The 26,094-nt window shown below is 46.1% G+C and overlaps 1 protein-coding gene across 3 annotated transcripts in view; it reads right to left on the bottom strand.

Annotated features, from left to right (window-relative positions):
* Positions 1-348: 348 nt before the first annotated feature.
* The window catches only part of LOC133551457 (uncharacterized), a 40,989-nt gene continuing 15,243 nt past the window's right edge, over positions 349-26,094 (bottom strand). Inside the window, exons 3-7 of one of the 3 annotated variants that reach the window (XM_061898173.1) lie at positions 5,688-5,753; positions 5,472-5,543; positions 5,363-5,413; positions 4,964-5,152; positions 349-4,718 (exon numbers count right to left, since the gene is read on the bottom strand). In XM_061898173.1, coding sequence (XP_061754157.1) covers positions 2,182-3,333 — 1,152 coding nt within the window. In that variant the 5' untranslated portion in view covers positions 3,334-4,718; positions 4,964-5,152; positions 5,363-5,413; positions 5,472-5,543; positions 5,688-5,753 and the 3' untranslated portion in view covers positions 349-2,181. The remainder of the gene's footprint in view (positions 4,719-4,963; positions 5,153-5,362; positions 5,414-5,471; positions 5,544-5,687; positions 5,754-26,094) is intronic. The other 2 variants (XM_061898172.1, XM_061898174.1) reach the window with 2 other exon arrangements.

Here is a 26,094-nt window from a genome sequence, read left to right as displayed (position 1 = left end):
ATAAATAGCCATGAGCATCCAAAGTAGCATCCGCAAAACTTTCCAAGAAAAAACTTTTTTGTGCGGGGAGCATTTGCTCTGCCAACACGTTAATCTGCAATCTGTCCCGCGGGTTCTTAAACAGTATCATATAATTACAGTTTAAGCTAATGGTGCGTGAAAATTTTCCCTGATGAAAAACATTCTGGATCAGCATCATAACGCTCATATTTCTATGATGTCTATACTGCGTGAACATTTTAACCACTTCGGGATGATTTGAGGCTTGAAAATAACATCGTCCAAAATCACCAAATGGGTCTGATGGTCCGGAAACAAGTTTTCATCTTCAAAGGAATCAGGCAGTCCTTCAACAAATTTTATTTTTTTATTCATCTTTTTTAATTCAGCATACATGGGTTGGAAAGATGTATAAATCCACACAATGTTGTCGGGTACAGAATTCATGACGTGTTCACAATTTTCCAATACACATTTTACAAAAAAAGTATTTCCGCAACCACTAGGTCCTACAACCAGGCATGAAAAAGGTGTATGAAATCTGGGATCAAAGTCTACTCTTTCCATTTTTTCCATTTTCTCTCTAATACCCGAAAGGTAAAGTTTTCCCGTCGGGAAAGAGACGTCTTTTGTCATACACCACCCGAAACTTTTTTTTGAAAGACGAGTTATTTAAAAGGAACCCCCTTTTATCACGAACAATTTGGTGATGAGGGGTGTATATCGCACCTGTTTTGTCTTCCTCCAGATAGCCCTCCACCAAATCTTTAACGCTGTCAAAGTTGACCCTCTCACAACACTCGCGGGTTTGAGTGATTCCTTTGGCACGCAGCACAGTTTTTTTACCCTGCAGTGTTTGGTAGGCATAACTCTTTGGACCGGCGGAGGCGAATTCGTGAATGCTGTCTCCTCCCAACTCATCCGTCAAATCGCCTAGATAGGACCCCGTCTCCAGAGAAACTTCCCCCTCGTTTACCGTGTAGATTAAACTATCGGTGTCTGTGTAAAGAACTCTCTCTTGCAACCCCTCTAGGTAACCGTACATTTTTAAACGTGCGTAAGCGGTGGTAAAAGCAGCGACAAATACATTATTTGTGTTACCGGGAAGCACCACACTGTTTTTACTGTATTGCCATTGCACCATAGCAATTTGCTCGTTGAGAAAGGAAAAATATTCAACCTGATATTTTCCTGAAAATACAAAGTCGAAAAATACTTCAATTTTTCTCACCAAGGTGGTCTGAGTTCTATTGTGCCTCTCCGCAAACTTTCCCCAAAGGCTGTTTAAACAGAGTTTTGACATTTGTCTCTTGGCAGGGTTGGGTTCGATTTTTTCAGCATCCAGCTGTATTCCCTGATTTTCACGATATTCACGAATGTACTTTTCCCTGCTTTCTGCATCGACGGCTTCTTTGGGATACCCTGAAGCTTCTTGCTTACACTTTAGGAAAGTTTGAACGTAACCCGTAAAAACGGTTTCGCTCTGTTCTTCAAAGGGCCACACCTCCGTAATCTTACCGACTCTGTATCCCAGCTGTAAAGCTTTGTTGAATTAGAGCGTGACCCAGACTCCCGTCAATGCCCTTCCTTCCTCATCATGTTCGCAGGGTTCCTGCTGGTTATTGTTTTCTGCGCATGTGCGGCAAAGTGTAAACACTAGTTTACCCTTGACCGTTCTGTAGGGTAGCACAGGGAAATAGAGACCTCGAGGAGGGTGAACAACGGCTCTGACCAGACCGAAATAGTTTCCAACATCGTCAAAATCCGTGTGGATGATGACAGGATGACCCAGGGGGTAAGGAAATGCGTACGGGTAGAGAGAGGTGATATCCTCATACAATACACGCTGGTTCTCACCCGCCGTGTGCCTCAAGCAAAAGACGCTTGTCCTACCTCCATAAAGAGCGTCTCGAGGCATGAGAGGTGCGGGGTAATTGCGTGTTTTGAGAAAGTCTATTACCCTAGGGTTTGATTTTTTCATTTCATTCCACTCATGCTCTCTGATGATGATGATGTTGACCTTGTGGTCACGCTTTAACGCTTTCATTTTTTCCTCGGTAGCCTTGTGCAACTCCTCGAACGGTGTTTTTGTCAAAGGGCATACAGCACTGGGTTCGAAACACGTCGGGCATCCGTGATAAAAACACCCCTGAAATTCCCAGACGAATGGTTTGCCACCGATTATAGCAAACCCATCCACAAAGTATGCCCCATCTGTTTTTCGCCTTTGTTTAAAGCATGCTGAATGAAAATACCACGACGATGTGACTCCCATTCTAACCATTGGATGCTGGTGTGTGAGTATTTTTTACACAACCCTCGGTAGTTATCCGGGGAAGGTATGGCTAGAGAACGTGGCTCGAGGAAATTAGTCACAAACACCTTCGTGCAGGCCGAGGCTATGGTGATACGGGAGAAGGGGTCAACACCCGTCTCGCTCGTAAACTCGGCTCTAAATTTGATGCAACCCTCACAAAGAACATTGACGTCGTTTTTACAGTAGTGTACCGCTTGTTTTTGGAAATCAAAGACCTCGCTTTTCTCATTTTGATACCACGTCTCAAACTTGGTGCGTTCAACAGGCGTCATGCGTTCTACACCGTAATTGCTGATTGCGGGGTATTTTCCGACATAATTTAAATGTTCCTCCGAACTAAATTTGTGAGGAAAATACCACTTGGACCAGCAATCACCGAGTCCTAACGCTTTTGGCATAGCGTTAAGCGGCATGGTAAGGAAGGAAAGCGAGTCAATGTATTTTTGCCAAAAATCAGGGTCTTTAAAACAGAGAACTTTACTCCCCTGCATGATAATTAAGGGTGCTATACCCAGCTGTACCATGCCTCTCAGAATCAAGTAACCGTCAAATCCTCTCGAATTGTGGGCTATAAATGTAGATTTAAGATAACGAGGTTTCCTGAAATGATTGAGGAAAACTGTAACACAATCCAGTCCAAAAGCACACCACTCTTCTCCTTGCAGCATCTTGGTACAGACTAGAAAGGGAATGTGAGTGTGATTGTCGTCGACAAACGTCTCAAAATCATAGAATATGATATTATCATTGTGGTTTACTTCACGTGGTTGGGGTTGTATATAGCAAAGATGTCGTGTTTCAGGTGTCTCTGTGTCACTGCGGGGTAACTCTTCTTTACATATTTGACATTTTAACTTAGGGCACGTGTGTTTAGCGATACCTGTAGCCACAGGTACATCGTAAAATAGGTTGCATTTAAGGCATTTCTTTCGCCGATCGCAGTTGCTGACGAGTTTTTCCATAACCCGATGTTTCACCCTGTGTCTGAGGAGACAAGCAGGAGAACGACACCACATGTTGCAATCCCTGCAAAGCACAGTTTTCCCCTCTATTTTTACACAGCCGTTTTTGTGTACAGACCAAGCAATAACCGTCGCATTTGTGTCTGTTGGGTTTGTCGTACCCTTGGTAACAGTTGTGACAAACGTACGGTTTTGACAAAAAACCTTTAATGTTAATGATACCGCTGTAATGATTCTGAGATAAATACAGATACAACGGATTTTCTGATTTGGGGTAATCCGTCTCGAACCGTGAGAGGGGTCGTTGGCCCTCTTCTCTGTACAGTATGACAATTTTACGACGTACCAATTTTTCAAATTCACGAATATGACTGAAAGTGACGGAAGTCTGTTCGTCTAAGCCCGGTTTTTTCTGTATTTTTTCAGCCTCCGCCACAGCCTGGCTATCTGTAAATTCAGGATGTATCAGACGTGCTAGGCTAATGGCAAAACAGAGTTGATTATTCGAGTTTAATGGATTGTAAAGATAACAAGCTTTTTTTCTGTGGATTTCATGTTCCAAAAGGGTTTCGATTTTTCTTCTTACACCACCTCGAGGGTTATATACCACCTGGACCATCACCTGTATTTCTTCATCGTTCAATATTTCAACGTTTGATTGTACCAACAGATCTAACACGTCTTGAAAAGCATTCATCACAGCCCCGGCATCGTTTCGAAATGTAAATGAAGTATGTTGATTTGCACTTTCACCGGATAACTCCAATTGAATAATATCGTCGGGTCTAGCTTCCATAGTTACCATCGCTGTCAGCTTTTTAAGGCTCCCCAAGACGCCACGGTAAAATGTGACGTAATCTGTTACATCGTTGTTTTGAGGAAAAGTTAAAACGCTGGATAGTTGTATATTGTTGAATGTTTCCCTCCTCAAGACATTTACCCCATCACCCCTCTGGGTCTCATTTGAAATTGATTGGTCAACCGTTGACGGTTGCTCCTGCATGACCCCCACCACCTCCGAAAATTCCAAACATTCCCCCGAGGGTGTCGCCCCTCCCAACACCTCTTGATGCTATGTAGAGGCTTGTGTGTTTGTGTTTGAATTTAACACATTAAGAGCATCTTGAAAAGACGGATCATAGTTTGGTTCCCATTCTATCTGGTTGTTTGGATCTAAATGATGATTACAAACGTCTTCATCTTCTACAATAACTACATCTAATTCAGATGGAACTACAGCCATTATATTTCTCTAAAGAAAAAAATAATAAAATTAATTCGAATAGATCAAATATAACAAACCAGTATGTATCAAATCATGGCTGCCATATTCATGAGAGTGCAAGCCAGTATACGATGGTACTGTTTCAGCCTTCTTCTGTTTCTATCATGTTTGTCGAGCTGGCGGGCGCATCTACGCTTCCTCTCGCGTTTGTTGCCTGTGGGAAAAAAAAATAAAAAAATTAAACAAATATATATATACCGGCTTTAACCACATGTGGCGCTGCCATCTCCCCTCACGCAAGCATAGCCGGAAATAAACCCACCCCCTCCCCCCCCCCCCCGGACCCCGCCTACTACTCCCGGCGGGAAATTCATTTGAGCGAAAGACATTGGAGTGAGAGGAGCTCTTTAAAGCTCCTGAGAATCTTAAAAAAGCTTACAGAAAACGAGAAAAACTTACAGCGGGGGCCTGTCGGACATTCACCGTCGTTTTCGATGATTTTCCCTCGAAGCAAGGATTCAATGTCTGGAGTCTTCGGCGAGAGCAGGGGTCGCTCTCCTAGCGGTAATGGCCGACTCTCTTCGACGGCCGTTGACGGACCCGCCAGCGTTAACGGGGACCAGCGAGCCGGAGATGAAAATGGAAAATCTGTAAGTAAATATATGTATATATATATATATATATATATATATATATATATATATATATATATATATATATATGTATATAAATATATATATATATATATATATATATATATATATATACATATATATATATATATATATATATATATGTATATATATATATTGTATACAGCATGTTTTTTTCTTGTAAAATGAGAATTATTTGACTCACCAGACTGCGATTGTGTTAAAGGGATCGCGTTGGACTCTTCCGGCGAATCCTCTATAAAACAAAATAATGAATACACATAATATTAAATAATTCAAAGGTTTAAACACACCTCGATAATCATCTTCCAACTTTGTAAGATCGATCAAACAAAGTTCTTCGTCTTTCACGTCATCGTCATCGGCTGGTAAAAAAAAAAAAAAAAGTATTACGTCGTACACGTGCAATACTTTTAACGTTTAAATGCTTAAATGGAGTTCAACCATTGTCTAATAACGTGGTAAAAACGGAGGTAATGAAATGAAAACAGTGAAAAATCGGTACTTACACAAAAGGATTGGAGACTCTACTAGGAGATCCCTTGGTGGTGGGTGAATTTCAACTCAGTGTTCGACTGTTTTTAGTTCGAATAAATACTTATTATAGTAACATTAAACAAACGTGTTACAAGGAATGAAAAAAAAAAAGAAATTACCTTTCATTCTGCAAATCTTGGTTACACTGTGCTCTGAGATAGTTTCTCCAACCGTTTAAATAGTTAAATAGTTCCATAGTTACTCATTAGATTCACCTGCCTCTTGCTTTTGTCGCGCACCTGCCTTTTGATTACTGTCTTTATTTAAGCCTGCCTTTTCTGTTCATTCAGCCTTGCCCCCTAATTTGTGTTCACACAACAGTGATGACCTTGATCCTCGATTCCGATTCCAAATATGCACTTGCTGGATTCCGCGCTAAGCCTTTGCTCCTCTAGCTCCCAGGCTAGTAGTTTTGTTTTGCCGTTTGTGCCTTGTGCAAGTTTTTCCGTTAATTTTTCTAGTGCTTTAGTTTTTTCTACCTCCCATGCTAGTTCTGTTTGTTTTGACTAAGTCTGTTTTATTTGTTAAATAAATCAATCATTTTTTACTTTCACGCTGTGTTCGAGCCCAACTGCATCCCTGAGAGAACGACCCGCATCATCACGATGCCCCGCAATCGTCCAAAACTTACAGGATTTTTTAAAGAGCTACCTATCTACCTTACGTTAGCGAGTCCTAGCGGTGCAGACATGAAGCAAGAAACATTTCGCGATGATAGCTAGTCGTTTTTTCAAATACTATGAAACTTACCCTGTAGGCTAGCTAGCCACCAGGTTTGTAAAAGATAAGCAACTATGCGCCGTTCTCCTACACCAAAATAGCCAACAGCTACCCTGTCATAATCATTGCTAAACTCAACAAATTGCCATTAAAATTTAGCTACCGGTTCTCATATTACGATTGCAGTGTGTGTGGTTTGTTCCATGTGGTGATGGCATAACCTTGCGTTATTTATTATCTAACGTTAACCCTAAAGAAGTTGTAGCTAACGTTACTAGGGCTAACGTAACTTTGATGTCTCCTTTCATTAGAAGGTTTTTTGGTGAAGACGAACTGATTTGCAAGGTATAAATTGGTTAAACATAGGAGCCATGTTGTCCGGGGGCATAAAGCCCCCTGGTAGGGTCTCCCAAGGCAAACAGGTTCTAGGTGAGGGATCAGACAAAGAGCAGCTCGAAGACCTTTATGAAGAAGAAAAATCATGGACCCAGATTTCCCTCGCCCGGACGCGGGTCACCGGGGCCCCCCTCTGGAGCCAGGCCCGGAGGTGGGGCACGATGGCGAGCGCCTGGTGGCCGGGCCTGTTCCCATGGGGCCCGGCCGGGCACAGCCCGAAGAGGCAACGTGGGTCACCCCTCCAATGGGCTCACCACCCATAGCAGGGGCCATAGAGGTCGGGTGCAATGTGAGCTGGGCGACAGCCGAAGGCAGGGCACTTGGCGGTCCGATCCTCGGCTACAGAAGCTAGCTCTTGGGACGTTGAACGTCACGTCACTGCGGGGGAAAGAGCCTGAGCTAGTGCACGTCGAGAAATTCCGGCTGGATATAGTCGGACTCACTTCGACGCACAGCAAGGGCTCTGGAACCACTTCTCTCGAGAGGGATTGGACCCTCTTCCACTCTGGCGTTGCCGGCAGTGAGAGGCGACGGGCTGGGGTGGCAATTTTTGTTTCTCCCCGGCTCAAAGCCTGCACGTTGGAGTTCAACCCGGTGGACGAAAGGGTATCCTCCCTCCGCCTTTGGGTGGGAGGACGGGTCCTGACTGTTGTTTGTGCTTATGCACCAAACGGCAGTTCAGAGTACCCACCCTTTTTGGGAACACTCGAGGGAGTACTGGAAAGTGCTCCCCCGGGTGATTCCCTTGTCCTACTGGGAGACTTCAACGCTCATGTTGGCAACGACAGTGAAACCTGGAGAGGCGTGATTGGGAAGAATGGCCGCCCGGATCTGAACCCGAGTGGTGTTTTGTTATTGGACTTTTGTGCTCGTCACAGTTTGTCCATAACAAACACCATGTTCAAACATAAGGGTGTCCATATGTGCACTTGGCACCAGGACACCCTAGGCCGCAGTTCCATGATCGACTTTGTAGTTGTGTCATCGGATTTGCGGCCTCATGTTTTGGACACTCGGGCGAAGAGAGGGGCGGAGCTTTCTACCGATCACCACCTGGTGGTGAGTTGGCTGCGATGGTGGGGGAGGATGCCGGACAGACCTGGGAGGCCCAAACGCATTGTGAGGGTCTGCTGGGAACGTCTGGCAGAGTCTCCTGTCAGACATAGTTTCAATTCCCACCTCCGGAAGAACTTTGAACATGTCACGAGGGAGGTGCTGGACATTGAGTCCGAGTGGACCATGTTCCGCACCTCTATTGTCGAGGCGGCGGATCGGAGCTGTGGCCGCAAGGTAGTTGGTGCCTGTCGGGGCGGCAATCCTAAAACCCCTTGGTGGACACCAGCGGTGAGGGATGCCGTCAAGCTGAAGAAGGAGTCCTATCGGGTCCTTTTGGCTCATAGGACTCCGGAGGCAGTGGACAGGTACCGACAGGCCAAGCGGTGTGCAGCTTCAGCGGTCGCGGAGGCAAAAACTCGGACATGGGAAGAGTTCGGGGAAGCCATGGAAAATGACTTCCGGACGGCTTCGAAGCGATTCTGGACCACCGTCCGCCGCCTCAGGAAGGGGAAGCAGTGCACTATCAACACCGTGTATGGTGCGGATGGTGTTCTGCTGACCTCGACTGCGGATGTTGTGGATAGGTGGAAGGAATACTTCGAAGACCTCCTCAATCCCACCAACACGTCTTCCTATGAGGAAGCAGTGCCTGGGGAATCTGTGGTGGACTCTCCTATTTCTGGGGCTATGGTCGCTGAGGTAGTTAAAAAGCTCCTCGGTGGCAAGGCCCCAGGGGTGGACGAGACCCGCCCAGAGTTCCTTAAGGCTCTGGATGCTGTGGGGCTGTCTTGGTTGACAAGACTTTGCAGCATCGCGTGGACATCGGGGGTGGTACCTCTGGATTGGCAGACCGGGGTGGTGGTTCCTCTCTTTAAGAAGGGGGACCGGAGGGTGTGTTCCAACTATCGTGGGATCACACTCCTCAGCCTTCCCGGTAAGGTTTATTCAGGTGTACTGGAGAGGAGGCTACGTCGGATAGTCGAACCTCGGATTCAGGAGGAACAGTGTGGTTTTTGTCCTGGTCGTGGAACTGTGGACCAGCTCTATACTCTCGGCAGGGTTCTTGAGGGTGCATGGGAGTTTGCCCAACCAGTCTACATGTGCTTTGTGGACTTGGAGAAGGCATTCGACCGTGTCCCTCGGGAAGTCCTGTGGGGAGTGCTCAGAGAGTATGGGGTATCGGACTGTCTTATTGTGGCGGTCCATTCCCTGTACGATCAGTGCCAGAGCTTGGTCCGCATTGCCGGCAGTAAGTCGAACACATTTCCAGTGAGGGTTGGACTACGCCAAGGCTGTCCTTTGTCACCGATTCTGTTCATAACTTTTATGGACAGAATTTCTAGGCGCAGTCAAGGCGTTGAGGGGTTCCGGTTTGGTAACCGCAGGAATAGGTCTCTGCTTTTTGCAGATGATGTGGTCCTGATGGCTTCATCTGACCGGGATCTTCAGCCCTCGCTGGATCGGTTCGCAGCCGAGTGTGAAGCGACCGGAATGAGAATCAGCACCTCCAAGTCCGAGTCCATGGTTCTCGCCCGGAAAAGGGTGGAGTGCCATCTCCGGGTTGGGGAGGAGACCCTGCCCCAAGTGGAGGAGTTCAAGTACCTAGGAGTCTTGTTCACGAGTGAGGGAAGAGTGGATCGTGAGATCGACAGGCGGATCGGTGCGGCGTCCTCAGTAATGCGGACGTTGTACCGATCCGTTGTGGTGAAGAAGGAGCTGAGCCGGAAGGCAAAGCTCTCAATTTACCGGTCGATCTACGTTCCCATCCTCACCTATGGTCATGAGCTTTGGGTCATGACCGAAAGGATAAGATCACGGGTACAAGCGGCCGAAATGAGTTTCCTCCGCCGTGTGGCGGGGCTCTCCCTTAGAGATAGGGTGAGAAGCTCTGCCATCCGGGAGGGACTCAAAGTAAAGCCGCTGCTCCTTCACATCGAGAGGAGCCAGATGAGGTGGTTCGGGCATCTGGTCAGGATGCCACCCGAACGCCTCCCTAGGGAGGTGTTTAGGGCACGTCCAACCGGTAGGAGGCCACGGGGAAGACCCAGGACACGTTGGGAAGACTATGTCTCCCGGCTGGCCTGGGAACGCCTCGGGATCCCCCGGGAAGAGCTAGACGAAGTGGCTGGGGAGAGGGAAGTCTGGGTTTCCCTGCTTAGGCTGTTGCCCCCGCGACCTGACCTCGGATAAGCGGAAGATGATGGATGGATGGATGGATGGAAATTGGTTAAACAAACGGCAGTAATTCACTTAGCAATCAAGTTAAATGTATTTATGATGTGAAAGTTTAATAGATGTCTAGCTGGCATCATCCACGCATTTAGTGAACGTTAAGACTATGTATCTAATGTTACACGTACAAGTTAACAAGTGGTTTAGGCATATTGATGAAGCCTGTGACGGATCATCGCGTCCCGATTGTCTCATTTCATCCTTTTTATGTTTATATTAATTTACAGTAGTGCGTGTAACCTCAGAATATACCTTTCTAACATGGGTTGAAATGAGTAAGAATGTGAAAGTGTAAAACAGTTCTGTTGGTAGTGAATGGTGGCCAGCCGTAAACTAGGTGTATGACTTAGTAATTTGACGATTGAACGTGCCTGAATATCTGTTCACTTTTCGAGAAACTTTTGATTGAGAGATTGCATCATTTTTATAGGATTAAGATCCTGTGGTACCTCCCCCTGCCTGGGATGTGCAACATTGCACTGCGTGTATTTTATGTAAATTGTATCTAGTAGCTTTCATTAACAAAACATTCATATCCTGTATAGTTGTTCACGGAACTTAACATTATTAGTGTTTGAAGCTGTCCCAAGCAGTTTTTATTCAGTCAATTTGCATTCACAGTGAATGTCATTATGAGCAAAAAGCTGGTTGACAGTGACATCCGTAAGCTTTTTGGGGCAGACACAGTCAATCAATCAATGTTTATTTATCTAGCCCTAAATCACAAGTGTCTCAAAGGGCTGCACAAACCACAAAGACATCTTCGGTAGAGCCCACATAAGGGCAAGGAAAAACTCACACCCATTGGGACGTAGGTTACAGTGACAATGATGACTATGAGACTATGTGGGCAACCCCCCCTTCTACTACTGAGGTAACATCTCAAACTGTTACCGGAAGGGCATTCCAGAGTACTGGAGCCCGAAATGAAAACGCTCAGCCCACAGACTTTTTTTGGGCTTTGGGAATCACTAATAAGCCGGAGTCCTTTGAACGCAGATTTCTTGCCGGGACATATGGTACAATACATTTGGCAAGATAGGCTGGAGCTAGACCGTGTAGTATTTTAAACATAAGTAGTAAAACCTTAAAGTCACATCTTAAGTGCACAGGAAGCCAGTGCAGGTGAGCCAGTACAGGCGTAATATGATCAAACTTTCTTGTTCTTGTCAAAAGTCTAGCAGCCGCATTTTGTACCAACTGTAATTGTTTAATGCTAGACATGGGGAGACCCGAAAATAATACGTAATCGAGACGAGACGTAACAAACGCATGGATAACGATCTCAGCGTCGCGAGTGGACAAAATGGAGCAAACTTTAGCGATATTACAGAGATGAAAGAAGGCCGTTTTAGTAACGCTTTTAATGTGTGGCTCAAATGAGAGAGTTGGGTCGAAGATAATACCCAGATTCTTTACCGAGTCGCCTTGTTTAATTGTTTGGTCGTCAAATGATAAAGTTGTATTATTAAATAGAGGTCGGTGTCTAGCAGGACCGATAATCAGCATTTCCGTTTTTTTGGAGTTGAGTTGCAGAAAGTTAGCGGACACAGTGAAAGCTAACACCGTATTTGCGTATGTATTGCTCAAGAGTGCAGGGCCAAGGACCTTAAGTTATCTTAAAATAGTCTGAAGTCAAATTGTTATGGGAGACGCACTGCACCCTGTCAGTAAGATGAGAGTTAAACCAAGACAGGGCTAAGTCTGACATACAAATTTGTGTTATGATACACTCTAATAAAATATTATGATCGGCGGTATCGAAAGCAGGGCTAAGATCGAGGAGCAGCAACATAGCTGACGCGTCAGAATCCCTCGTTAGCAATAGATCATTAGTCATTTTTGCGAGGGCTGTCCCCGTAGAGTAATTTAACCTGAAACATTTCACATACAAACCCTGTTTCCATATGAGTTGGGAAATTGTGTTAGATGTAAATATGAATGGATTACAATGATTTGCAAATCATTTTCAAACCATATTCAGTTGAGTATGCTACAAAGACAACATATTTGATGTTCAAACTGAGAAAAGATGTTTTGTTTTTTTTGCAAATAATCATTAACTTTAGAATTTGATGCCAGCAACACGTGACAAAGAAGTTTGGAAAGGTGGCAATAAATACAGATAAAGTTGAGGAATACTCATCAAACACTTATATGGAACATCCCACAGGTGTTCAGGCTAATTGGGAACAGTTGGGTGCCATGGTTGGGTAGAAAAGCAGCTTCCATGAAATGCTAAGTAATTCACTGTGGAGGGGCGTGGTCGACGCTTTCCCTGGGCCAGGCATGCACAGGAGCCGGCTGTGAAGCGATGACAGGTGAGGAGATTTCTCAGCTGCAACGAGTCGTCTAATCAACTGTCTCTTTATCAGGGGCACGGGGGACCATGAGAAGGTGTTGGGGGAACAGACGCGAGGCAGAGACGCGGACGGAAGGAGCGGCAGTCCTCTAATTGCCGAAAAGCAAAACAGTGAAAAATGTAGATTGTGAAATGAAAAAAATAGAAACCCTGTACTCGGCACCCGCCTGGCTGTGCTCTCTCCGGTCAAGAACAACCCAACGGCTCCAGACGTGTTCACATTGGCGCCCAGCTAAACGAATCCAGGAAAAAAAAAAAGGAAGAACAGAATGACTGCACCGACTCCACTGGAGGCACTTGGGAGAGTGCTGGCAGAAGTATCTGCGGCGAGCCAGCAGCAGACGCAGGTGCGTCGGAGCGAAGGCCTCCATGCAGCGCATGGCGGAGGCCAAGTATCCACAGGCCTACGTCGACATCTTTGAGGCCACCGCAACAGCGTGCGGATGGCCTCAAGAAGAGTGGGGGGGGAGGCTGTTGCCACTCCTAGCGGGGGAGGCGCAGCGAGCGGCGCTCAGCCTGCCAGCAGCGGCCCGGGTAGAGTTCCAACACTTAAGGAGGGCAATACTGGACCGGGTCGGCAGCACGGCAGAAGACCATCGGCGCCGCTTCCGGTCCTTGAAACTAGGACCAGAGGACCGACCGTTCGCTCTTGGGCAACAGCTCCGGGATGCGGCAGCAAGATGGCTACAGCCAGGACAACGGGACAGCCAGATGTTCGAGCTCATCTTGCTGGAGGCCATCCCGACATGGACCGCAGCGTGGGTGAGGTACCACCGGCCGCAAAACCTGACCGAAGCGGTAAACCTGGCGGAAGATCACCTGGCGGTCCAACGCGACGCACGGAGGGAGGAGGGGACCCCAAGACCGACAGAAAGACCCACACCGGCCCCGCGCAGACGATCCGCACCGCCGGTGGCAACAGCGCCATTGGGGCCCCGTTCCCGACCGACAAGGCCCACGGCGTTCTATGAGCAGGTTCCAGCCTCGGACATGACCACCAAACAAAAAAGAAAAGAAGCACACACACACGAACATCATCATAAGGGGGGGGTGAGGGGGTATAACGGTGTCTCTGCTCCTCTCTTTCAGGGTACCAGCGCTGCTGATAGCGGGCTTCCCCCGCAGACGGCACTGCGAACACCAGGGCAGGTGTGTTGGGGGTGAGGACAGCCCGGTCACCTGAGGCGGGAGTGCTCCGCAATTGAGGTGGATCAGGTGATACGGGTTGCCGGGCCTCCAGCACCCTCCCCCAATCCAGGGGAGATGTATTGCGTCCCGGTAAGGGTACAAGGGAGTACACACCAGGCTGTGGTGGATTCGGGCTGCAAACAGTGCATGATCCACCAGAGCCTGGTTCGACCCGGGGCGTTGAGGCACGCGACATAAGGGAGAACAAGGTGTATACATGGGGATGTGCACACGTACACTATTGTGCCTATGGAAATCTGGCATAAGGGCCAAAAACATACCGTAAAGGTTGCTGTAAGCGCGCAACTTACGCCCCCCCTGATTTTAGGGACAAATTGGCCGGGGTTTAGCCAACTAAAGGAACAATGTATGGGGAGGCGTTCACGGGCTGTAGGACAGGGAAGTATCCGCGCAGTACTCAGTGGCGACACGGGTTCGAGCGGCGCTGCCGAGCGGGAACCGGCGGGGGCTTTGCGGGAGGCTCCCCCGGACCCCCAGTGGAGACCCACGGAGGACTTTACCCTCGAACAGTCCAGCGATGAAACTCTGCGCGCGGCCTGGGACCAGGTGGATTACATCGACGGTCAGCTGGTGCGCCCCGGGAAAACGCGGGTATTCCCCCACTTTTCCATTATAAGAGATAGGCTATACCGAGTGACCCGTGACACTCAAACAGGCAAAGAATACACCCAATTGTTGGTGCCAAAACCCCGCCGGGAAATGGTTTTCCAGGCGGGGCATTGCAATCCCCTCGCGGGCCACATGGGCTACGAAAAATCACTTAATCGGGTCATGGTCCGGTTCTATTGGCCAGGCATCCGGGCGGACATTCGCCGATGGTGTGCTGCCTGCCCGGACTGCCAGCTGGTGAACCCGGCGGCCATCCCACAAGCCCCGTTGCGGCCATTACCGCTCATAGAGGTCCCATTCGATAGAATCGGAATGGTCCTCATTGGATCATTTTACCCTAGCACACGGGGATGTCGATTCGTGTTAGTCCTAGTGGATTACGCAACCTGATATCCCAAACCGGTGCCGCTGCGCTCCATCTCGGCAAAGAGTGTAGCACAAGTACTGTTTTCGGTCATCACCCGGGTAGGGATTCCGAAACAAATCCTTACTGACCAGGGCACGTCCTTTATGTCGCGCACGATAAAGGAATTATACGGATTACTGGGAATTAAATCTATCCGGACCAGCGTTTACCATCCGTAAACCTATGGCCTGGTGGAAAGATTGAATAAAACACTGAAAACCATGATCCGTAAATTCATACACGAGGACAAACCTAATTGGGACAAATGGCTGGATCCCTTGATGTTTGCGATGCGGGAGGCACCCCAGACCTCCCTCGGTTTTAAGCCCTTTGAGTTACTTTACGGCAGGAGGCCGCGCGGCGTGCTGGACCTTATTAAAGAAAGCTGGGAGGGAGGATCCAGCCACAGTAAGAATGAGATTAAATACGTGTTAGACATGCGAGCAAAACTTCACAAGGTGGCGCACTTATCACGGGGAAATTTGCTCCGCGGCCAACAACGACAAGAGCGCACGTATAATCGGGGGACCCAGCTGAGAAAATTTTTACCGGGAGAAAAAGTACTTGTACTACTCCCAACCTCCAGCTCTAAATTACTGGCCAAGTGGCAAGGGCCCTTTGTGGTCACACGGCAGACTAGCGAGGTAGATTACGAGGTCCGGGGCTGAGACATGCAAATTTACCACGTGAACCTGCTGAAGGCATGGAGGGAGGCCGAGCCTGTCTCCATGGTGACGGTAGTGAAGGAGGAGGAGGAGCTTGTGCCGGAGGTCCCGCGCTGCGCCTCTCCCCCTCCCCTTCCTTGTGATGACCAGCTCACATTGACTCAAAGAGCGGAGGTTGCTGAATTACAGCGTCGCTTTTCAGATGTGTTCTCCGCGCGGCCCGGCCGCACGGACCTCTTCTGCCATCACATTGAGACCAGCCCGGGGATTACGGTGCGGTCTCATCCCTATAGGCTTCCCGAGCACAAGCGCAAAATGGTCCGGGAAGAATTAAAAACCATGCTGGAGTTGGGAGTAATAGTTCTAGTGGGGAAGAAGGATGGGTCTATACGGTTCTGTGTGGATTATCGCAAGGTGAATGAGGTGTCACGTTTCGACGCGTACCCAATGCCTCGGGTCGACGAGCTCCTGGATCGGCTAGGCACTGCTCGTTTTTTTTCCACACTGGATTTAACCAAGGGCTACTGGCAGATTCCCCGGGAAAAAACGGCCTTCTCCACTCCAGAAGGCTTATACCAATTCGTGACACTCCCAGCGCCTCATGGACCGGGTGCTGCGACCCCATGCGGCCTACGCAGCTGCATACCTGGATGATGCCGGGTACTACCGCCGGTTCATTCCACGGTTCGCGGACTTGACCAGCCCCCTGACCGACCTCACCCGGAAGGGTGCGCCAGAACTGGTCCAGTGGACGGAGCATTTCCAGCAGGTGTTCGAACAGCGGGCCAGGCGTGCACAGGAGCCGGCTGTGAAGCGATGACAGGTGAGGAAATTTCTCAGCTGGAGCGAGTCGTCTAATCACCTGTCTCTTTATCAGGGGCGCAGGGGACCATGAGAAGGTGTTGGGGGAACAGACGCGAGGCAGAGGCGCGGACGGAAGGAGCGGCAGTCCTCTAATTGCCGAAAAGCAAAACAGTGAAAAATATAGTGAAGTGAAAAAAATAAAAACCTTGTACTCGGCACCCGCCTGGCTGTGCTCTCTCCGGTCAAGAACGACCCAACGGCTCCAGACGCGTTCACATTCACATACAAGGATGGGGTGAGGGTCACCACTTTGTAAGCAAATTGTCGAACAGTTTTAGAACAACATTTCTCAACTAGCTATTGCAAGGAATTTAGGGATTTAACCATCTACGGTCCGTAAAATCATCAAAAGTTTCAGAGAATCTGGAAAAATCACTGCACGTAAGCGATGATATTACAGACTTTTGATCCCTCAGGTGGTACTGCATCAAAAACTGACATTAGTGTGTAAAGGGTATCACCACATGGGCTCAGGAACACTTCATAAAACCACCGTCAGTAACTACAGTTGGTCGCTAGATCGGTAAGTGCAAGTTAAAACACTACTATGCAAAGCCAAACCCATTTATCAATAATATCCTGAAACGCCGCCGGCTTGGCTGGGCCCGAGCTCACCGAAGATGGACTGATTCAAAGTGGAAAAGTGTTCTGTGGTCTGAAGAGTCCACATTTCAAATTATATTTGGAAACAGAAGACTTGGTTTCCTCCAGAACAAAGAGGAAAATAACCATTCGGATTGTTATAGGCGCAAAGTTGAAAAGCCAGCATCTGTGATGGTATGGGGGTGTATTAGTGCCCAAGGCATGGGTAACTTACACATCTGTGAAGGCACCATTAATGCTGAAAGGTACATACCGGTTTTGGAGCAACATATGTTGTCATCCAAGCAACTTTATCCAAGCCCCTGCTTCTTTCAGCAAGACAAGTGTTACAACAGCCTGGCTTCGTAAAAAAAGAGTGCGGGTACTTTCCTGGCCCACCTGCAGTCCAGAACTGTCTCGCATCAAAATTGTTTAGGGCATTATCAAGTGTAAAATACGACAGCGGAGACCCTGGACTGTTGAACGACTGAAGCTCTACATAAAACAAGAATGAGAAAGAATTCCGATTTCAAAGCTTCAACAATTAGCTTCCTCAGTTCCCAAACGTTTATTGAGTGTTGTTAAAAGAAAAGGTGATGTAACACAGTGGTGAACATGCTCTTTCCCAACTACTTTGGCACGTGTTGCAGCCATGAAATTCTAAGTTAATTATTATTTGCAAAAAAAATAAAGTTTATGAATTTGAACATCAAATATCTTTTCTTTGTAGTACATTCAATTGACTATGGGTTAAAAAGGATTTGCAAATCATTGTATTTAGTGTATATTTACATCAAAAACAATTTCCCAACTCATATGGAAACGGGGTTTGTAGATTGTTAGATGCTAAGTGTTCATTCAGCTGCTCTGCAACAATTTTTTCGAGGATTTTCGAAATAAAGGGAAGGTGAGACACCGGTCGGTAGTTTACCATAAGGTCAGGATCGAGGTTAGGTCTTTTAAGGAGAGGATGAATAACCCCTTTTTTGAATGCTAGGGGAACAATGCCAGAGGAAAATGATAAGTTTATAATATTTAGCACTGATGGACCTAATAATACAAAGAGCTCCTTGATAAGTTTCCCAGGAAGTGGGTAGAGTAAACATGTGGTTTGTTTTATTCCATTTACATGTTGTAACATTTCTTCTAATGTTATTTCATCAAAAAGAGAGAAACTATTTTGGAGGGCAGTATCCGCCGTATATACAGTCGTATCTCTGTTAATAGAACCCAGCTGTAGCTGGGACGCATTGTCTTTAATCTCATTTCTAATGAGTTCAATTTTCGTATCAAAGAAATTCATAAAGTCATCTGCCGAGTGGGTGGAGCTACTGGAAGGATTCCCTTGCTGGGTTAGCGATGCTACTGTACTAAACAAAAATTTAGGATCGTTTTTATTAAGGCGGATGAGATTTGAGTAATATTTAGCTATAGCTAAGGTAAGCATGCGTTTATAAGTTAATAAATTATCACTCCATGCTTGATGGAAAACCTCAGGTTTAGTCGCGCGCCATTTGCGTTCCAGCTTTCTACATAATAATTTCTGAGCTCTAGTTTCCTTTGTAAACCACGGGGTACGCTTTTTTGGAGCCTTTTTTAACTTTAGCGGTGATATGTTATCAATGGTTTCGCGCAGGGCGTCGTTAAAGTTGTTAGTGAGGTTATCAATAGAGCCCACATACTTTGGGAATGGTGCCATTACCGAGGGCAGTAGGCCAGCAAGAGTTGTTGTTGTGGCAGCATTATTGTTGCGGCTGCTATTGCAGTTATTATTATTATTAGCTTGCCGAACATGTGTCTGAACTTCGAATTTTATAAGGTAAAAATCTAATCATTATGTTTTGGTCTAAGTATTCCGCATTTAACAGGTTCCTCACAAGTTGTGTCACTGCTGAGTGGACGAGGACATTGTGCTTCATGGGACACAGTTGTCAATCTAGACACTACCAGCGTGGCGCAGTGGTAGAGTGGCCGTGCGCAACCCGAGGGTCCCTGGTTCAATCCCCACCTAGTACCAACCTTGTCACGTCCGTTGTGTCCTGAGCAAGACACTTCACCCTTGCTCCTGATGGGTGCTGGTTAGCGCCTTGCATGGCAGCTCCCTCCATCAGTGTGTGAATGTGTGTGTGAATGGGTAAATGTGGAAGTAGTGTCAAAGCGCTTTGAGTACCTTGAAGGTAGAAAAGCGCTATACAAGTACAACCCATTTATCATTTATTTATTTACCCCTGCCCAACTACAACTACTAAAGGACAGAGACAAAATCCCAGTTGGATTCTCGAAGAAGACTCCTACAATACTGGTGTGGGACAATATTGACTTTGGGGAGGAGACACTATCAGGTCGTGGAACTACTCACCATACCATTGGCATACCTGTCTGCATTTACACATCTGGGAAGCAGTTATGAATTGGACCAGTCAAAATGTGATGTGCTGAGCAAATATGTGTGCCACCTGTATGGCCAATCATCTGCAGAAAATGTCAACGCTGCAAGGTACAGAGCATTCTGCATGGCATCATCAGCTTTACCGGAACTCTCAATGCCCCTTACAAGTGTCGCCCTGCACAAACATTGCAAATGGGCAAGCTACCAGGCTGCAATAATGAGATATTCTCTCAAAGGTATAATGTCTGGACCTTCACCCAATGGCAATGGATGGCACATTGAAGATGGGGAGATAAAAGTTATATAAATAATGATAAATGGGTTGTACTTGTATAGCGCTTTTCTACCTTCAAGGTACTCAAAGTGCTTTGACACTACTTCCACATTTACCCATTCACACACACATTCACACACTGATGGAGGAAGCTGCCATGCAAGGCGCTAACCAGCACCCATCAGGAACAAGGATGAAGTGTCTTGCTCAAGGACACAACGGACGTGACGAGGTTGGTACTAGGTGGGGATTGAACAAGTGACCCTTGGGTTGCGCACGGCCACTCACCCACTGCGCCACGCATGACTACAAATCCTGCCCCTGATAGTGTGTTAAAAGTTAGTCCACTGCAGCTGCAAACAGAGCAAATGGGAGACAGGAAAAGTTTCTTATATGTCTGCAAGACTTTCCTGTACTGATTTGTGCCGCTGACAAAAATTGTGCCAATATTGACATGGAAACAGAGGACAAAAGCACATGGGAAGATGGCTCTGATGATAGTGAAAGCTAAGAGATGAACAATGTCTCCTTTGTTCAGAATACGCAAAGTCACACTTAATCAGTTAGTTCTCTAATAAAAATTTGAGTTTTTGCCACATTTGAGAAAAATCCCTCAGAGTATTTTAATATGTATTTTTTTAAGTTACTTAAGTTAAATACTTTAAAAATAGAATGTGAGGTTACACTGCACTTGACCTTAAAAATTATAATAATCTAAGTTTGAGTTTGTGCCAAATTTGAGGAAAACCTATCTAAGAATTCTTGAGATATGGCTTTAACAGTGTGCAAAGTTAAGACAAAATAATAATAAAAACATATTTAAAAAAAATACCCAAGACCTATTCTGACATCAACACAATTTTGTGTTCATGTAAATATTGTTTTATAACCATATTGTGTACAGATTCTAAACTGTAATGCAGTTTTTGTTGTTTTTCCATTATTCAATATTTTGATTGATGTCAGCCATTTTGGGCCAAAGTATTCTTTATTTCATTTTATGTTTTGCTTCCTCTTATAACACAGTATCCACTAAAATTTTTAATGTATAAACCATCATTGTTAAGCAAAATGTACCATGCGTATGTTCAATTGTACAGGTTGCTATTCACTTATTTTGAAGCGTTATTTACATTTTTCTTGTATGTTTCATGGTTTAAATTCAAATTAAAGTATACCAATGCTAAAATACTTGTCTCAAATGTTAGGTATATGTATTAATGTCAATTTGTGAGAGAGATTCTGTATCCAGAATGAATGTAAATATATTTACAAGAAAAAACAACTGCATAACATTTTAGTTTTTTTGTAATTCCTATTTTTATATATTTATGGCTCTAAAACAAAACTGCCAGGATATTTTGCGGAGGACTTTTAACCTAATGTCCACAATGGCATTGTCTATGCAAAAAATGCAAAATAAGAGTAGTGCCCAGACGTCGGAAGGAAAATCCCTTTCTAGCCACTTTTTCCTGGTTCACCTTATGGCCCATAGATAGAACTACTCCTTTAAGCCAAGTGTGGGGAATGATGAAGAAAATGTATCTGTGTTGGCCCTGCGATGAGGTAGCAACTTGTCCAGGGTGCACCCTGCCTTGCGCCCGAATACAGCTGAGATAGGCTCCAGGACCCCCCGCGACCACAAAAGGGACAAGCGGTAGAAAAATGGATGGATGGATGTCAGGGATCAGAAGTGAACATAAAAATCATGTGATGAAAGATGTGACGGTGTGTGGTAGAAAATAAAAAAAAATCTGAACTTTTAGCAAAAACATTTGTTAAAGTGCACAGTAATGATTACTTAAGTAACATAGGCAAAAAAGTGGTCTTGAAATTATATAATAGGATATATGAAGAAGGACAATTAGCAGCTGAGTGGAAAGAAGCTGTAATAATTCCAATATGCAAACCAAGAAAAGACCCGGAACAGGCATGTAATGTTAGGGCAATAGCACTGACCTCAAATTTGGGCAAAGTAATGGAAATAATTATTAATGAAAGACCATTTATTTAGTATATTATTTAGATTCAAAAGAAATAAACAAACTACCAAAGTTGATTTCGGAAAGCAAGAAACACAAACGACCCAGTTGTGCAGCTGGAAGAGGAAATTAGAAAAGGACAAATAAATAACGAAAGTATAATTGCAGTATTTTTTTATATAGAGAAAGCTTATATGTGTTATATACGGCGGGGGAAGGAGACGATACAGCAACAGGGGTAAGGCTCAACACCTTTATTGTGAGCTTGATGATGCGGTGGAGTGTCTATGCTACTGTGTATGTTGCAGGACTATGTGAAGCGTTACAATGAATATTACCAGTGGATGTTGTAAGTGCGTGTTGAGTGAGAAGGCCACAGGTCCAGTAGGGCGAGGCAGTTAGGAGAATCTTTGATACAAGCGGGAGGTCCGTGGGGCTGAGAGAGAGGCGTCAAGAGGTCCGTGTCCAAAGAGGGGGTCGAGGATCGAGGGAAGCAGTCAGAATCCAGAGGGGGTTTAGGGAAGTGAGGCGCACAGCTTACTTCCAAGGCAACGGAGGTAATTCTAAGGAAACAAGGGAAGCAACAAGGACAAATGAGCACTAAGGCGAAAGGACACTGACAGCGCGCAAACAAGGTAAGGAGCCAGAGACGTGAAGCTTACTGCAAGCAGAGACTACGTTCCAGCGTCGGGTCGCTCGACACGCTGGCTTTTATGGGGAATGGTGTCATCAGTGGCAGGTGTGGCAGCAGAAGCAGAGCGTGCTGAGGAAAGAGCAGCTGACTGTGCACCCGCTGTAACATTATGTTGTGAAAACAAGAGATGCTGATAAAATAAAATACAATTTGGATTAGAGGGAAATGTATAGATGGATAAAAGACTGCTTGATAAGTAGAACAATTTTAGTAAAAATAGAGAATGAATATTGTAGAGTATATGAAGTGGAAAATGGAACCCCGCAAGTATAATAAGTCCAGTACTATTTTCGATAATGGTAAATGAAGTGTTTAGTGAAGTGGAAGGGTTAGTGGAGGTGGCACTGTTTGCTGATGATGAAATGATGTGGAAAAGAGGTAGAAATATAAATCATAAAGAAAAGAAGATTGAAAAAGCGGTAAAAAATGTTCAAAAATGGGGAACATCTTGGTGTTTAAGATTCTCTGTTTGGAAAACTAAATTCATGAATTTTACAAAAAGGAAAGTTCAAAACAAACTCCTAATTATACTCTATGGAGAACATTATAGAAGAGGTACAAGTATGTAAATATTTGAGAACGTGGTTTGATAAATTTATAAACTGGTCAACCCACATCAGAAAAATAGTGGAGAAAAATAAAAATACTTTAAATATGATGAGGACTTCTAGGGCTAAAGATCGGGGGGCTGCTAAACACAGACATTGAAAGCAAAATATCTAACTTTAATTCAATCTGTTATTGATTATGGATGCATTATTTATCAATTTGCTTAAAAAAGATTACTTGGGAAAATAGACAGGATCCAGTCACACACAATAAGGTTATGTTGTGGAGTTACTGAATCAACCCCAGTGGCAGCATTACAAGTAGAAATTAATGAAAAACCTTTAGACATGAAACGAGATCAACTGTCAGCAGTTTATGGGGCAAACTTAAAAGGGTCCAAGCAAGGACATCCTACTGTGCAAAAAAAATAAAAATCTAATCTATTTTAATTATGTATCACTTATGCAGGCGTTGTGTCCGTCCTACTCAGTTCAGCGGTACTTGAACGCACCATAAAACATCTCTGTCTTTTCTGCTGAGGAAAGATAAATCATCACAGCTTGTAGGTTCAATGTGCAAAACTGAATAGCTTAGTTGCTCAGACAGTAATGTGCTTATAGAAGTTTAGATAGGGGTATATGTTTTTTATATTTAAACTAGTGAGCTGGCACCAGTGAGTTTATCAAAGTGCAGTTATCAGTTTCTAGGATAATTTTAATCTAAAAGGGTAATACTAACCGTTGGGAGTTTTGCCGCTGTCATCAATATTACCGTTTATTGTTACATCTTATGTAGTTCTGATTGGATCCCCGCCGTGAGGCTCTGTTTGATTGGCACAATGGAAGTAAACGTCTCTAAAGCTTACGTTGGATTGGCAAAACAGAATCATCAATCAATCAGTCAAAGTTTATTTATATACCCCGACATCACATGTGTCTCAAAGGGCTGCACAAGCCACAACATCCTCAGCTCAGATCCCACAAAAGGGCAAGAAAAAACTCAAAACTTGAAGGGAACCACAGATTCTTGATCATCTTCAGTCATAATAACACCCTACTATGATGATTATTTATAATCTTCAGTAATAACACCCTTATATGATGATTATTGATCATCTTCAGTAATAACACCCTTCTATTATGATTATTGATCATCTTCAGTAATAATAACACGCTACTATGATATACGGGGGCGGCGTGGCGAAGTTGGGACGGTGGCCGTGCCAGCAATCTAAGGGTTACTTGTCACGTGGGGGTCGCATTTTAATGCGGGATCGTTCCTCCAACGCAAACATAGACACTCTGGACAACAACTAAAAGGTAAGAATGATTTAATAACAAAACACTGGTACAAAAACAGACGAAAAGAAACGCGTGGCGAAAGCACAGAAGCTAATGCTAACACTAGCACAGGATCAGGTAACAAGAAATCCAGAATTACCAACGAAACAGTTGCATACCGCAAACAAGGGACCAAGACCGACTGACGGGACAAGGCAGGCTTAAATAAGGAAGTAATTAACAAAAACAGGTGTGCGTCTGGAACCCTCAGCAGGTGAAATTAATATGTTGCTATGGTGACCAAACTGACTCACAAAAAGGTACACAAACAACAAAGGGAGTCCAAACTAACAGAAAATAACTAAACTAAACATGATCCAGACTACAGATCATGACAGTACCCTCTCCTCAAGGACAGATACCAGATGTCCATAAACAAAAACAAGCAGGGTCAAGAGTCACGGGAGGGCGGAGGGAGGAATTGGCGGTGGGTCGCTAGGCCAAGTGTCCCCGAATCCACCGAGGCAAAGTCAAGTGGCGGCGGCGAGTGAAACGCCGCTGCAGCCGGCGCGGCGGGCGACCAGGGAGCGGCCACATCCGTGGCCGACAGGGAGGTGGATGCACTTGGCGTGGCGGATGACCAGGGGGCGGCCACATCCATGGTCGACGTGGAAGTTGGCACGTCGGCGCCGTCGTAACAGGCGTGGACGCAGCAGAAGACAAGTCAGGCGTGGACGCAGCAGAAGACGAGGAGTCAAGCGTGGACGCGGCAGAAGACTTTTCAGGCGTGAACGCAGCAGAAGACGAGGAGTCAGGCGTGAACGCAGCAGAAGACGAGGAGTCAGGCATGAACGCAGCAGAAGACGAGGAGTCAGGCGTGAACGCAGCAGAAGACGAGGAGTCAGGCGTGAACGCAGCAGAAGACTTGTCAGGCGTGGACGCAGCAGAAGACGAGGAGTCAGGCGTGGACGCAGCAGAAGACTTGTCCGGCGTGGACGCAGCAGAAGACTTGTCAGGCGTGGACGCAGCAGAAGACTTGTCAGGCGTGGACGCAGCAGAAGACGTGTCAGGCGTGGACGCAGCAGAAGACAAGACTTGGCTTGGTTCTTGGCATGGCGGTGCTTGGCGGCGTGGAGCTGGTGCTGGTGCTGGTACTTGGCGTGGTGCTGGTGCTGGTACTTGGCGTGGTGCTGGTACTGGTACTTGGCGTGGTGCTGGTACTGGTACTTGGCGTGGTGCTGGTACTGGTACTAGGCATGGAGCTGGTGCTGGTACTGGTCGTGGAGCTGGTGCTGGTACTGGTCGTGGAGCTGGTGCTGGTCGTGGAGCTGGTGCTGGTACTGTTCGTGGAGCTGGTGCTGGTACTGGTCGTGGAGCTGGTGCTGGTACTGGTCGTGGAGCTGGTGCTGGTACTGGTCGTGGAGCTGGTGGAGGCGGCCTAGGAGGAGGTTGCAGTTGTGCCACTCCCCCCGCACCGCCCCCCTGCCCCCCCCCCCCCCCAAGGGGCGGATACCAGACGCACTTCTTGCGGTCTGGAACCGTCTTTCGGGGTGGGTGGAGGGAGGTTAGGAGGTGGGTAGAATCCTCCCCTAAAAAATGTTTAGCCAGTTCATTTTCCTCCACTAAAAAATGTTCAAGCAGTTCATTTTCCTCCCCTAAAAAATGTTCAGCCAGTTCATTTTCCTCCCCTAAAAAATGTTCAGCAAGTGCATCTCCCTCTCCCACCTGAGATTGTGTGGGAGGACAAGAAGAAAACGTCCGTGTCGTGGGCGGGACTAGAGCCATGGGGGGCGGAGCTTGGCAATCAAAAGAAGACTGAGGAAATCTAAATTTAAAAAAAATGTCCTGGTAGTGTTTTATCTTTGAATTATAGTCTTTTGTAGGTGACTTAACCCTGGAGACAGAAGGCACAACAAGAACATTATGGTCCGTGACTTCCTTAGATGACGCCGGCGGAATGATGTCATCGCCGCGCGCCGATTCAGTGACGTCATCAGAAGTGGGCGGAGTGACGTCATGAAGAGTAGATGGAGTGAAGTCGTTCATTTTGTTAGCAGCCCAATCAGAAAATTTTTTGGCAAAATGAGTGACTGGATTACCAAAAATCGGC

Source organism: Nerophis ophidion, linkage group LG04, assembly GCF_033978795.1.
Source record: "Nerophis ophidion isolate RoL-2023_Sa linkage group LG04, RoL_Noph_v1.0, whole genome shotgun sequence".
Classification (NCBI taxonomy): Eukaryota; Metazoa; Chordata; class Actinopteri; order Syngnathiformes; family Syngnathidae; genus Nerophis; species Nerophis ophidion.
This window is presented reverse-complemented; position numbering and strand designations above follow the sequence as displayed.